The sequence below is a fragment of the Tupaia chinensis genome, unplaced genomic scaffold (assembly GCF_000334495.1).
Source record: "Tupaia chinensis unplaced genomic scaffold, TupChi_1.0 Scaffold144899_1, whole genome shotgun sequence".
Taxonomy (NCBI): Eukaryota; Metazoa; Chordata; class Mammalia; order Scandentia; family Tupaiidae; genus Tupaia; species Tupaia belangeri.
The window spans coordinates 1,536,631-1,549,945 of NW_006204759.1; the positions used below are offsets into that span (position 1 = coordinate 1,536,631).

General features: G+C 56.6%; 2 protein-coding genes across 2 annotated transcripts in view; both read right to left on the reverse strand.

The window, feature by feature from the left end:
• Positions 1 to 10,149, reverse strand: part of SCARF1 (scavenger receptor class F member 1) — a 14,041-nt gene extending 3,892 nt beyond the window's left edge. The window contains 8 exon segments of the mRNA XM_006167607.3: positions 1,144 to 1,264; positions 1,679 to 1,782; positions 2,512 to 2,640; positions 2,989 to 3,204; positions 7,503 to 7,941; positions 8,986 to 9,087; positions 9,310 to 9,371; positions 9,661 to 10,149. Of these exon segments, the coding sequence (XP_006167669.2) occupies positions 1,144 to 1,264; positions 1,679 to 1,782; positions 2,512 to 2,640; positions 2,989 to 3,204; positions 7,503 to 7,941; positions 8,986 to 9,087; positions 9,310 to 9,371; positions 9,661 to 9,878 (1,391 nt within the window). The 5' untranslated portion in view covers positions 9,879 to 10,149.
• A 105-nt stretch (positions 10,150 to 10,254) lies between these two features.
• RILP (Rab interacting lysosomal protein) overlaps positions 10,255 to 13,315 on the reverse strand; it is a 5,436-nt gene continuing 2,375 nt past the window's right edge. Inside the window, exons 2-9 of the mRNA XM_014583846.2 lie at positions 13,251 to 13,277; positions 13,072 to 13,165; positions 12,871 to 12,977; positions 12,588 to 12,779; positions 12,186 to 12,331; positions 11,783 to 11,905; positions 11,013 to 11,096; positions 10,255 to 10,750 (exon numbers count right to left, since the gene is read on the reverse strand). Coding sequence (XP_014439332.1) covers positions 10,606 to 10,750; positions 11,013 to 11,096; positions 11,783 to 11,905; positions 12,186 to 12,331; positions 12,588 to 12,779; positions 12,871 to 12,977; positions 13,072 to 13,165; positions 13,251 to 13,277 — 918 coding nt within the window. The 3' untranslated portion in view covers positions 10,255 to 10,605. The remainder of the gene's footprint in view (positions 10,751 to 11,012; positions 11,097 to 11,782; positions 11,906 to 12,185; positions 12,332 to 12,587; positions 12,780 to 12,870; positions 12,978 to 13,071; positions 13,166 to 13,250; positions 13,278 to 13,315) is intronic.

Consider the following 13,315-nt stretch of genomic DNA (forward strand, 5'->3'; position numbering starts at 1 on the left):
CTCTCTGTTTCTCTCTCTCCCCCACGAGTGTATGCACCCTATGGCAAATAAATAAAATAATAAATAATCCAAACTATCAAGCTTAAGATTCAGGCCCGCCAGGAGAGGCCATGTGCCTCTAGCGGCAAACAGACTTGTGTATAACTCTGGCTCAGGTGCCACCTCCTGGGCCCGAGTCTTCATCTGTAGAACAGAGATGATAATCCAATCAGAATGCTGCAGAATCCAGCAGAGGGCCAGATGCCTGGTGGGGGGCTCCCCCAAATGTAGCTCTTTGTTGTTATCACCCCAGCTGCAGCCCAGCTCACCTATCTGCCATGGTTTCACTCCAGGAAGTCTGCCCTTGTCCTCCTACCCACCCCTAAGCTGGAAGTGACAGACCCACCTGTCACTGTCCCTCTGACAGCCTTTGTACATGCCCCACCTCCAGGAGGGGCTTCTCCCCACGCCCAGGCTGCATGTCCTGGGTGTAAGTGGATCTGTTTGCACCGAGGAGGCGTGCTCAAGGGTTCGTGCAGGAACTGGTAAGAGCACTGGCAGGTCCAGAACGGAGGGAGGGGCTTCGTGCGGCCCGTGACTAGCTGGGTGTCTTTGGGCCTGTGTCCTCTGTCTCGAGGATGATACTCCTCCTGTTCCCATATTCCCTGTCCCAAGCTTCCAGGCTGTCATGAGACTCAAAAGAGCCAAGAGGTGCAAAGGGACAAAGCTCACTTGGAGTCTCTCCAGCCCCCTGTCTCTCAGAAAGCCACACTCTCTGCTGAGGCATGGGGCAGCCTTCGGTGTCACTCTCCTCTCCAGGACAGTGGGGGAGCAGTCCCTTCCCCTCCCTGCCCAGAGCTGTGTGGCCGCTTCTGTGTGCACGCCCTCTGATCGGTCCCCTTAGTAAGCTCTCAGCCTCCCCCTGTAGCCTTGGCCATCTCTGGCTTGGTGCCCAGTGGCCCCCGTTCATGTTCACGCAACTCGGAAACTTCCCGCTTGAAGGCTTCCGAGGAGAGCACGTGGCTAGCCTGGTGTTTCCAGGCCACAGCCAACACCAATACCTCTGTCACCTCTGACATAAGAGTGCCACAAGGACAGCCCTTCCCCACCCCTGAAAGGACACCAGGTGCCACCTTGCTCCCAGCCCTCGGCCTGAGCATTCACCTGTCCTTGGGGTCCAGTCGGGCAGCCCAGCAGCAGCAGGCGCAGCAGGCGGTGCCCAGGAGGAGCAGCAGCAGAGGCACGAGGATGCCCGCAATGAGGGCGGCGTCCTGACCAGGGGAGCCTGCGGAGCAGGGTGGTCAGACACCTGGGCTTCCGGTCTGCCGCATCCCCACCTCAGCTCTAGCTCTGTGTTCCCTCCTCCCCACAGAGGGGAGCGTCCTCTCCTCACCTCATCCTGTCCCCTCCCCTCATCCTGTCCCCTCCTGCTGGCCCTTGGCCCTGCACAGCTCTTGTCCCCACACCTGCTGCCGTAGTGGTGTCCAGCCCTGCCTGTTCGTTTCCCGGCTCTAGGCTGGTTTCCGGGGGCAGGGGTACTGTCACATCTTCAGGGGGCCCCAAAGTATCCAAATGGATTTCAGCACCGGACGCATTTCTGGAGTGGGCCCAGTCCTCCTAGCATGTGACAGGCCCCTGGAGCCCACGAGAAGGGCCAGACCAGATCCTTCCTGATGACCACACCCTCCCTCTGCCTTACCCAGCTGGCAGGACCCAGAGACAGGGTGGCAGGGTCCCTCTGGGCATTCACAGGGAACCGAGCAGTTGTCTCCATGGAAGCCAGAGGGGCAGGAAATGTTGCACCTACAGGGTAACAAGAAGAAGCGGGCTGATGGCTGGGTGAGGAAGACGGGGGTACAGGGGGTAGATTTCTGGGTCCTCTTCTGGCATGAAGACCTCCCTGAGGATGCCCAAGCAGACCCCTCACCTTCTGGCAAGTAGACCTCCCTGAGGATGCCCAAGCAGACCCCTCCAACCTCTGAGTCACAGGTCTAAGGACTCCAGGCAGCAAGAGAATCCCTCAGCCCCTAAGCCCATCTTCCAGGGAGACCACCCATGTGCTCCCAGAGGTCCCTAGCCAGTAGACAACCCTCAGGGCAGGGCCTGCCTCTGACTGTCCTCACCCCCTTCCCGCCGAGCACTAATGTGGAAAGACATCCAGGAAGAGGCCCTCAGGGTCTGCAGGTCTGAGCCAGAACCAGCCCTGCCCCTGACTTTCCGGGCATGGGACCTCTCCTGGCAAGCAGGGGTCGCTTCTGTCTGACCCTCCATGCTGCCACCGACTGAAGACCACAGGGAACAATGGTGGGGTTGGGACCCACCCCTAAGTAGGCTCCCCCATTAGATGAGGCATCACCCGACTCCCCTTTGGAAGGCACAGACCCCACAGCAGGAGGAACAGCTTCGTAGTCATGAGGTTGCCGGGTGGGCATCTGGGAGGCAGAGGCGCACAAAGGGAAGGGAGGGACAGACTGCACAGAGGCCTGATCTGGGCACCCCCTGCGTTCCTGCCCCCGGGACCCCAGACCTCACCTGGAACCCCAGTAGCCGGCATTGCAGACACAGTCCCCTGTCACAGCATCACAGGCCCCCTGAACACAGGGGGGACAGGTAGAGCTGCAGCCCTCCCCAAAGGTGCCATCCGGGCAGGGGTCTTCACATCTGGATGAGGATAGACTCAGGGAATGGAGGGCAGGCCCTGCCCATCTCCCCATGCTCCTGGACTCAGGTACCCAACTGGCCACCCCTCAGCAGTGAAGCAGGTGCACCCAGGGCTTTGAACCTGCACCAAGCCCAAGAGGTGACAGACTACAAATCTCCGAGTGGGAAGAAGTCAGGAGACGTGAGTCAGGGGCTGGAAGAGAACCCTGCCGGGGCCCCTGCAGCAGCCATGGCTCTCCCTCAGTCTTCCCCAGGAGGCAGACCCACAGGGATGGGTGAAGGTGTGCGGGAGAAGGGCGCTCTCCCAGGGGAGCTGAGGTGAGGACCTGCAGGGAAGCTGCACCCCACCTGGGCCCCAGCCAGCCAGGGTCACAGCGCTGACAGTGTCCAGTATCCGGCTGACAGGCCTCCCCGTGCCAGCAGCGTGGGCACTGCTCCCTGCAGCTCTCGCCGAAGGTGCCAGGTGGGCAGGGCTGGTGGCACTGGGTCCCATTCCAGCCTGCTTCGCACGACTCACAGCTGCCTGTGTCTGGAGAGCATGGCTTGTTCTTGCAGTGGCCACAGCTGGGAAGAGAAGGGGTCATGAGAACACCGAGGGTGGAGGCGAGCAGCACCCACGCTGTCCAACCTGCTCACGGCCACTAGGGCTCTGAGCGGCCAGCGGGTCACTCAGCATGTCTGAGCCTCCGTTTCTCCAAGGGGTACAACATGGAGGATAGATGATCTCTTTTTTTTTTTGGAGAGGTTTTTGCTATAGGGCGCATGCACTTGCCAGTAAGACCGAGAGAGACAGAGAGACAGAAAGTGAGAAATCACCCCGCCGGGGGGATGACCACGCCGCAATCCCTTCTCCATTCTCCTCTCGGGATCTTGGGCACGCATGCACTCGCGCCCAGTGTGAGTTTAAGCCACCAGGTCCAGGACTCGAACTGTGGTCGACTACATGGGAGTCCAGCGACACAGCCATCATACCAACTGCTGGTCCCAGAGACTGGATGACCTCTGAGGGCTCTTACAGGATTCCATTCCTTCCCTTCTAACACCTGTTCTGTGACCCATTTTTTCAGAATAGCCATGGTCACAGCCAGGCCTCTGCCTCTCTCCTGGCCAGCTTTCCTCTCCCACCCTTCCCTTTCTCTGTTACACAGGCCACCCACCCCTAAGGTCAGGCAGAAGGCCACTCCCTAGTTTATCTTATTTTTTTTTAAAAAATAATTATTTATTTAATTTTATTTATTCATTCACTTAATTTTTTTTGGAGACGTTTTCTTTTTTTTTCTTTTCTTTTTTTTGTGGAGAGGTTTTCACTATAGGGCGCGTGCGCTTGCCAGCCAGACAGAGAGAGACATAGAGACAGAAAGCGAGAAATCACCCCCCAGGGGGGATGGTCACGCCGCAATCCCTTCTCCTCCATTCTCCTCTGGGGATCTTGGGCACGCACACACACGCACCCGGCATGAGTTTTAAGCCACCAGGTCTGGGACGCGAACCGCGGTCGACTACGTGGGAGTCCAGCGACATAGCCATTACGCTAACTGCTGGTTCCCTCATTCACTTATTTTTAATTTGACAAGAGAGAGACACACAGAGAGAGAAGGAGAGAGAGAGGGAGAGGGAAAGTGAGCCACCAGATCCGGGACTCAAACCATGGTCAGCCATGTGGGCGTGTCCAGCGCCTTAATCACCATGCCACCAGCTGGTCCCTATCTTCTTTTTTTTTTTTTAAAGAATGATTTTATTTCACTTTATTTATCTACTTATTTATTTATTTATTTCAATTTGACCAGAGAGGGACAGAGTGAGAGAAAGTGAGAAAGCAAGCTGCCAGGTCCAGGACTTGAACCTCGGTCAGTCATGTGGGAGTCCAGTGCCCTTAACCACCACGCCACCTGTTGACCCCAAGTAGTTTATCTTCTAACCCATAACATGAAAATGCATACAAAGAAAATACACTATCTTCACCATTATAATTTCAAATTTACCTTATCTTAGTTTCCCAGTGATGCTTCCCAATAACTGAGTCTCTTCCTCCAGATACTGGGGTTGTATGCATGGGTCAGATCCATGAGTGGGAGGGAGGGGAGGAGCTAATAAAATTAATTTAGCTGGCTGGCAGGTGGCGTGGTGGTTAAGAGTGCTGGACTCCCACATGGGCGACCGCAGTTCGAGTCCCAGACCTGGAGGCTTGCTTTCTCACTTTCTTTCTCTCTCTCCCTCTCTATCTCTCTCTGGCCAAATTAAAATAAATAATCAAATCAAATAAATAAAGTTAAATAAAATAATTCTTTAAAAAATCAATTTAGGGGAACCAGCAGTTAGCGTAATGGCTATGTCGCTGGATTCCCACATAGTCGACCACGGTTCGTGTCCTGGACCCGGTGGCTTAAAACTCACGCCGGGTGCGTGTGCGTGCGTGCCCAAGATCCCGAGAGGAGAATGGAGGAGAAGGGATTGCGGCGTGACCATCCCCCCTGGGGGGTGATTTCTCGCTTTCTGTCTCTATGTCTCTCTCTGTCTGTCTGGCGAGCGCACGCGCCCTACAGTGAAAATCTCTCCAAAAAAAAAAAAAAAATCAATTTAGCTGACCCAGATTAACATTTATTTTTTAATAATCCTTTTGGGGCTAGCCGATGGCATGGTAGTTAAGGGCACTGGACTCCCACATGGCTGACTGCCATATATAAGTTTATTTATTAATTTATTTTAATTTGACAAGAGAAGGACAGAGCGGGAACCAGCAGTTAGCGTAATGGCTATGTCGCTGGACTCCCACGTAGTCGACCGCGGTTCGTGTCCCGGACCTGGTGGCTTAAAACTCACGCCGGGCGCGTGTGCGTGCGTGCCCAAGATCCCGAGAGGAGAATGGAGGAGAAGGGATTGCGGCGTGACCATCCCCCCTGGGGGGTGATTTCTCGCTTTCTGTCTCTATGTCTCTCTCTGTCTGTCTGGCGAGCGCACGCGCCCTACAGTGAAAAATCTCTCCAAAAAAAAAAAAAAAAAAGAGAAGGACAGAGCAAAAACAAGAGAGAGAGGAAGGTGAAAAAGCAAGCTGCCAGGTCTGGGACTCAAACTGCAGTCAGCCATGAATTCAGCGCCCTTAACCACCACGCAACCTGCAGGCCCAACATTTTTTTTTAATTCCCTACAAGGCATGCTCTCCCCAGAGATGCAGAGTGAAAGAGGGAAAGTGAGAAAGCAGCGCCCCCCATGGGGAATGGTCACACCACAATTTCTTTTGGGGATTTTGGGCACGTGTACACAGGTGCCTGGCATTTCTCAAGTCACCAGGTAGAGATCAAACTGTTCAATGGGCCATGTGGGATCTAACCAGCTTAAACACCACACCACTGGCTGGCCCAACCTTGTTTTTTTAGGTTTTTGCTAAAGGGCGCATGTGCTTATCAGGAAGAGGCAAAGGGACATTTGAGAGGGAAAATGAGAAATCACCCCTCCCCAAGGGGGATGGACACAACACAATCCCTTCTCCATTCTCTCTGGATTTTGGGTATGCATGCACACATGCCTAGGGGTCTGGGACTGAACCCTGGTCTGACATGTGGGAGTCCAACGCCTTGACCGCTATGCGACTTGCTGGTCCCACTTTTTTTTTTTTTTTTATTTAAGGAAGAAAACATTGTAATGTATGTATATGAAGTAAAGGTAAGTATGTGTTGGGTTAGACGTTTATTTCAATGATATAAAACAAATATATAATGGCCCCTTAACCACCATGCCACCTGCTGGCCTCCCACTCAGTCTGTAAGTCCTTTTGTCTCACAGTTTCTTGTTTCTGTAATGGAGTCTTGCTAGTACTACTATAGACACATTTTATATTCTTTTTTTTTTTCTTTATTTTTTTTAAGACAATGATTTTGGGGCTCGCATGTGATGTGGTTAAGGGTGCTGGACTCCCACATGGCAACTGCGGTTCGAGTCCCGTACCTAGCAACCTGCTTTCTCACTTTCTCTGTATCCTTTTCTGATCAAATTTAAATAAATAAAGTTCAATAAAATAATTTTTAAAAAGAATTAAAAATAGTTTATTGAATTTTATTTATTCACTTTAATTTGACCAGAGAGGGACAGAGTGTGAGAGAGTTGGAGTCCAGCGACGTGGTGGCTTGCTTTCTCACTTTCTGTCTCTCTGTCTGCCGTGTGGAATCCAGTGTCCTAACTACCATTCTACCAGCTGTCTATATTTTCCATTCTTAAAAAAGGCGTGGGGCCAGCAAATGGCATAGAGGTTACCTTGCAGGACTCCTACTTGGGCAACTGCAGTTCAAGTCCAGGTAATCAAGCGCCAGGATCCAGGGAGGAGAATCTAGAAGGGATTGCGGCATAGCCACTCCCCCAGGGGTTGATCTCACTTTCTCTCTCACTGTCTCTACCTGTGTCTCTTCCTAGCGAGCGCACACGCCCGGTGGCAAAAACCTCTAAGAAAAAAAAAAAAGGGGGGGGTGGCAGGTGTATAGAAGTTAAGGGCGCTGGTCTCCCACATGGCCAACCACGTTTGGAGTCCCTGGCCTGGCGGCCTTTCTCACTTTCCCTGTCTCTCTCTGTCCTTCTCTGGTCAAATTAAAAATAAATAAAGTTAAATAACGTAATTCTTTAAAAACAAAAAAGAAAGAAGAAAAAGAAAGGTGTTGGAGGGGCTGGACCTAGGAGCATGGAAGGCCTTTTTTTCCCTTTCACAGTGCCTTGTCAAGTTTTTGTAAAGCCCTGCGGACCTCTATCCTTTCTCGCTCCCTTTACACGTCTCCCGCACCTTTCCCTGCCTTCCTCACCCCAGCCTTCCCTCTCCCGCGCTCCCTCCTTTGCAGGCGACCTTGCTCTGGGGTTCCCTCCCGCCCCACGCCGCTCACCTGTTGCTGCACTGCACTCCGTAGCTGCCGGCGGTGCAGGGCAGCTCGCAGCGCGCGCCACGGAAGCCGGGCGGGCAGGCGCAGTGGCCCGAGGCGGGGCTGCAGTGGCCGCGCACACATTTGCACTGCTGCCGGCACTCGGGGCCCCACCAGCCCGGCTCACACACACAGGCGCCTGTGGCCGGCTCGCAGCGCGCCGCCACGGGGTTGCACTGGCACGGGCGGCGGCACGTGGACGACCACCAGCCCGGCTCGCAGTGGCACACGCCCGTCACCTGGTCGCAACGCCCATGGGGGCCGCAGGAGCACGCGAACTCGCAGCGGCTGCCCCAACGATTGGTTTGGCACTGGCACACGCCTGTGGCTGGCTCGCACTGGCCGTGCGGGTGGCAGGGACAGCTCTCACGGCAGTCGGGGCCCCAGTACTGGCCCGGGCAGCCTGCGGGAGGGAGGGAAGGGGTGAGTGAGCCCAGGGCCAGGCTTGGAACCTCACCCCGTGACTTCCAAGAGGGGGGACAGGCCCTTGAACATGTGGCAGCCTGTCTTCTGGGGCACAGCTGACTTCCTATCCAACTCTGAACTATAGAAACCCTTAGCAGTGGGGAGACCAGCAGTTAGCATAATGGCTATGTCGCTGGACTCCCATGTAGTCCATAGCGGTTCGGTCCCCGGGCTTAAACTCACGCCGGGTGTGTGTGTGTGTGTGTGTGTGTGCCCAAGATCCCGAGAATGGAGGAGAAGGGCTTGTGGCGTGGTCATGGGGTGGGGGCGGGGGGGTGGGATTTCTCACTTTCTGTCTCTCTGTCTCTCTCTGTCCTTCTGGCACCATTAAAGAAAAAAAAAAAAAAAAACCTCTCCAAAAAAAGAAAAAGAAAGAAACCCTTAGCAGTGGGCACCAAGACTCAGTAATGGAGAACCTGAGTGGGCGGGGGTTGCCCAGATTTGCACAGAAGCAGGAGGCACTTCCTTCACGCCCCTCCTCCCTGCCTGCTGAGATCCTACCCTGGGCTGGAGGAGAGATCTCAGGTCTGCATGTGGCCCTGTGTCACACACACACTTCTGTGTCACAAAAGCCACATTTCTCCCAGTGTCCCTTTCCAACCCAGCAATTCCTGGTGCCGGCCAACACCTTTCCCATCCGGGCCTTTGGCAGAGGCCAAGCAGTCCAGCCATGTGTAAGGTATATGTGTGGGAGACAGGGGTGCACCCATTCGCAATTATGGGGATCACAGATACCTTTTCTGAGAAGCTGAAAAGGAAGAAGGACCCAGGTGGGCAGGGCTTGGTGGATATGGGTAAAAACCAGATGATTCAGGGAATCCCCCAGGAGTTCCTGTTCTGGGCCCGTTTTCTCAGTGAAGCTTGGAGGGATCCTGGCCCTGTTGTTCTCAGATGAATTCCTACCTGCTTTGCCACCTGCTTCTCACCCTGAGTCCCTCTGCCCAATTCTGCTCAGCGACATCCTTCTCCAGGAGGTACTCACGGGAGCTGCACTGGGCCCCGAAGAATCCAGGTTTGCATCGACAGAGGCCTGGCTTCACACATACTTCCACTTCCTGGCAGGTGTCTGGCCCCTCACAGATAGCTGAAAGACACCCCGTCCAGGTCTCAAGGACTGGGGGATACACCAGGGGACACCTGCTCCCTCAAGAGCCACCTTCTTAGGGCTGCGGCACGTTTCACAGGATGGACCCTGGCTCTCGGGCTCAGGAGGGGAAACAGGCCCCGGGAAGGTCGGAAGGAAGGTTGTCGCTGGGCTGCATCCTCCCTCCTCCTCCTCAGTTGGGGGTCCGTCCCAGCTACTCACGGATGGTGCATTCGTGGTCTTTCTGCCTCCAGCCTGGGCAGCACTGGAGTTCAGCAGAGGTACTGTGGGTGGAGAGGGCTTAGCCAGGGGCTGTCTTGCCCTGTTGGGTGGATCACTGTCCCCGGCTGAAGTGTGGGAGACTGGACTGCCACAGCCCCATAGTAGGGGATAGCTGACTGCCCCCCAACTTCCCCCCTTTCCTTCCCTGGTCTCCCCACCATCTGCCCTGATATCTACCACCTCCAGGCTACCCGCCAAATCCCCATTCCTTCAGCCTCATGACCTCTTCCCTGAAATGCCTCAGCCCCAGTTCAGCCATCTCTGTCCCCATCAGACCCTCACAAGACCCACCTGCTGGGCATGCAGACGTGCTGCCCATTGGGGTCCAGCTCGGACCCCCGGGCCTCCTGAGTCCAGAGCAATAGCAGTGGGAGCAGCCGCCCCAGCCCCATGGCGGCCAGTGCAGTGGGAGGTCTCAGACTCCTCTGACCCCCACAGCTCCCAATCCCCTTCCTGCTTCCTCCCAAGGCTTTTCCTGAGGAAACCAGGCCGGAGGGGCGGGCCGCCATGAGGCACCTCCCTGAGGGGCGGGCGGGTGCTGGGAAGACCAGTCACTCCAGAAATGAAAGGGAAAGGAAGGCTGTGGTGAGGGCTGAGTGGGGGCCTACGGGCTGCCCTGCCAGGCTGCTCTTGGTCTGGAGCGGGACAGGAAGAATGAAGCTGCAGCTCCTTGCAGACTGGAAAATAGGCAAGACATAGGTGACGGTGGGAGCCATGGCTTTCCACCAGGTCATACTCCAAAGGCGAGGCCTAAGCTGGAGAAGCCTCTGCACCCAGGACTGACCGAGGAGACCGAGTATGAACCCAGCCTGCCTCTACCCCTGGCGGAACTGGGGGGCCAGACAGACCTGACTGACAGACGCGTGTGGAGCAGATTCTGCATCGTATGGGCAGTTGCTTTATTACATTAACACAGACCATCTGCACAAACCCTTAGGAGGCAGGTAGCCAGTTCTGCATTTCATGAATGGAAAACTGAGGCGCAGAGAGGAAGCACTTTTGTATCTGGCCCCAGAGGCTTGGTGCAGAGACGTAAGGACTGGAGGCAGGCTGAGTTCCCGTCATGCCCTGGTGCAGGCCAGGACTGGAGAACATTGGAGAAGGCTGTGAAGGAGGGGGCTCTCTCCCTATTGGAGATCATACATCCAGCTATACCAGACCCCAAAGTCAGGCCTCAGGGGCAGCCGAGGCCCCCAGACAAAGATGTTCATCCAGAACAGAGCAGGGCTGGGCTGGTCAGGAGCTGGGGGTTGTAGAGTTGCCGGCGGGCTCCAAGTGAGGTTGCTGCGGGGCCTCCTCTTCTTCCCCTAGCTTGCTGGGGGCGGAGCTGCTGGTCTCAGCTTCAGGGGACTCTGCTTCACCTCGATACCACAAGCCAAAGCTGGAGGGAGAGTCAAGACGTCCATTGAGCGTACTTGGAGCCAAGCACAAGGAAAAGGATATGGGCCGAGGGCAAGAAAAGGGGATACAGAGGAAAGAAAGGGCAGCATGAGGTGGTGGGAGGTGAAGGGGCCCAGCCCAGAGAAGCAGGGAGGAGGGCACTCCTGGAGCTCAGGATGGCAGGGTGAGCGGCACCGGGGAGGAAAAGGGCGCCAAGAAAGACCAGGCGGTGCCCCCCCACACTTCCCCTTCCCCCAACATACAAATTCTTTATTCTGGACTCAGGGGGTGGGGGGTGGTCTCCCTTATCGCTGGAGAGCAGGAGCCATGAGTCGTCCTCATCATCACTGAGACAGAGGAGAGAGGAGACGTGAGGGCCACTTATCAAGACCTTGAGGGACAACGGGCGTCCAGCCCATGTGGGGCCTTCAGCTTGACCCCAGGAGCAGCAGGGAAGGACAGAGAGGCTGGAGAGGAGACCCTGGGGAGATGCAGGATATCACGAGGCTTTTATTTCATGGCCTGATAGACGGTAGGCCCTGACATGGCTGCAGCTCATTCGTCTAGGAACAGACAGACCCAGCCAGGGCAGGAAACCAAAAGATGGAAGGAGAGAAACAGCATTAGTAGGTTTATTTAGCAGGATGTCCAGTAGGTAGGGCATGTGGGAGCAGTGCACTCCAGAGAGGAGGGGGCAGGTGGGATGCAAGATCTGGGTGTCTGCACCTGAGCTGTAGGCCCAAGGTGTGACCAGGCCAGAGCAGCAGGCTCAGCAAGCCAGGTTAGCAAGAAGGTTCAGGGGACAACCTGGCCAGAGCAGCAGGCTCAGGGGGTGACTGGGTCAAGTTAGCAGGCCTAAGAAAGCTTCAGAAGTGACCAGACGGGGATGACAGGTGCAGTCTGAGGCAACAGACTTAGAGGTCAGACGAGGTCCACAGGCTCTGTGGGTGACTGCACTAGGTGAGCAGACCCAGGGGGTGGCTCAGCAGCATGAGGAAGGGCTGGCTCAATGGGAACCGAGACAGGAACTCACCTGCTCTCTGCTTCCTCTGGCGTCCCTAACATCTTGGCCTTGATCTTCTTCCGCTGCTTCCTGACAGCTACCTTCATGGCTTCGAGGAGCAGCCCTGGGACCCGGTGGTCTGTGAGCAGCTCCCTACAGAAGCGGGGCAGGGCCAGGTGAGGGTGCCGACAGTAGGTCTCTCTCCAAGTACCAGGGCGTGTTGATCCTAGGACTGCCCCCTTAGCTGCTGCTGGGGTCCCTTGAACTGCCCCTCCCCTGGCTGTTTGAAGTTTCCGGACAAGGGCTGTGTAATTCTTGTCCTGCCAGCGCCCAGCACAAGGCTAGGCACATGTCACTGCGAATATATCAATGAACCAAAGAATAAGGTGAGGTGGCCTGAGGCCGCAGAACACATGCGAGCAGAGCCACTCACCGCTGAAAGTAGGCAAGCTCTTCCTTGAGCAGGAACACGTTGGCTTTGAGCTCATTCCGCTCCTGAAGGATCTGCTGAAGCTCCTCGCGACTGAAGCCGCATTGCCCGGCCTCTGAGGTGCGCCCTGGCTGCTGCTGGGCATCCACCTGCCGAAGCACATGCATGGTCAGAGGGGCACCTCTGCCAGCTAGGGCCACAACAGGAACAGTAAGCAGGGAGACCTGGGGACAAGGGTGCTGCGACAGAGGACAGACCAGTGCCATGAGTTGAGGGGGCCGTGTGCCACCTTCCGACTTCGTGGAGAACCTGCTGCACAGTACAACAACCCTTGCCAAGCGTTCACCATGAGCCAGATGCCGTGAGTCCTGGAGTGATGCGGTCCCTGCGCTTTCCCGCACTTACTGAGTCCTCAGGGGTCCCCAGGGCTCCTGAGCTGGCTGCCACCTGTTCTTTAGCAGGCTCAGGGGTGCCTCGGAGCTGCGGTTCGCGCTCCCTCTCCCGGTCCTGCGCGGCGCGCAGTTGGGTCTGCACCGCGGCCAGTTTATGCCGCAACTCCGCATTCACCAGCAGGAGGCGCTGCAGCTGCTCCTGCAACTAGGGGCGGAACAAGGGGTGAGGCTCGTGGGCGGGGCGCCAGGGGCCAAATAAGCCCCGCCCCACCCCTCGCCTGCCGCGCAGCCCTCACCGCTTCGGTCTCCTGACTGCGCTGCAGCAGGTCGCGGTTGTGCGCCCGGAGTTCGTCCCGCTGTCGGTCAGTCACCTCCTTGAGCTGCCGCAGCAGTGCGCGCTCCTCTGCGGAACCGGCGTCCTGAGCGGCTGGCCACAGAGGGGAGGCCCCGAGCCGGGCCCTGCCCCGCCCTGGTCCCTGGTCCGGGCCTGCACTCACCCTGTGGCCCAGATTGCAACTCCCTGCGGAGGTGCTCGTTCTCCGCCCGCAGCCGCCGCAGCTCCAGTTCGGCTTGCTGCGCAGACACCTGCAGCTAGGGGGGCCCGAGTCTCAGGGTTAGGCCCAGGGTTAGGCCCCAGCGGCTCCGCGCGTGGTGAGAGGAGGGGGCAGTGACTCACCGAGTCCGGGGCGGGCCCCACCGCTGCCTTTTCCAAGAGCTCCAGCGACCGCACCACGCGCGGCA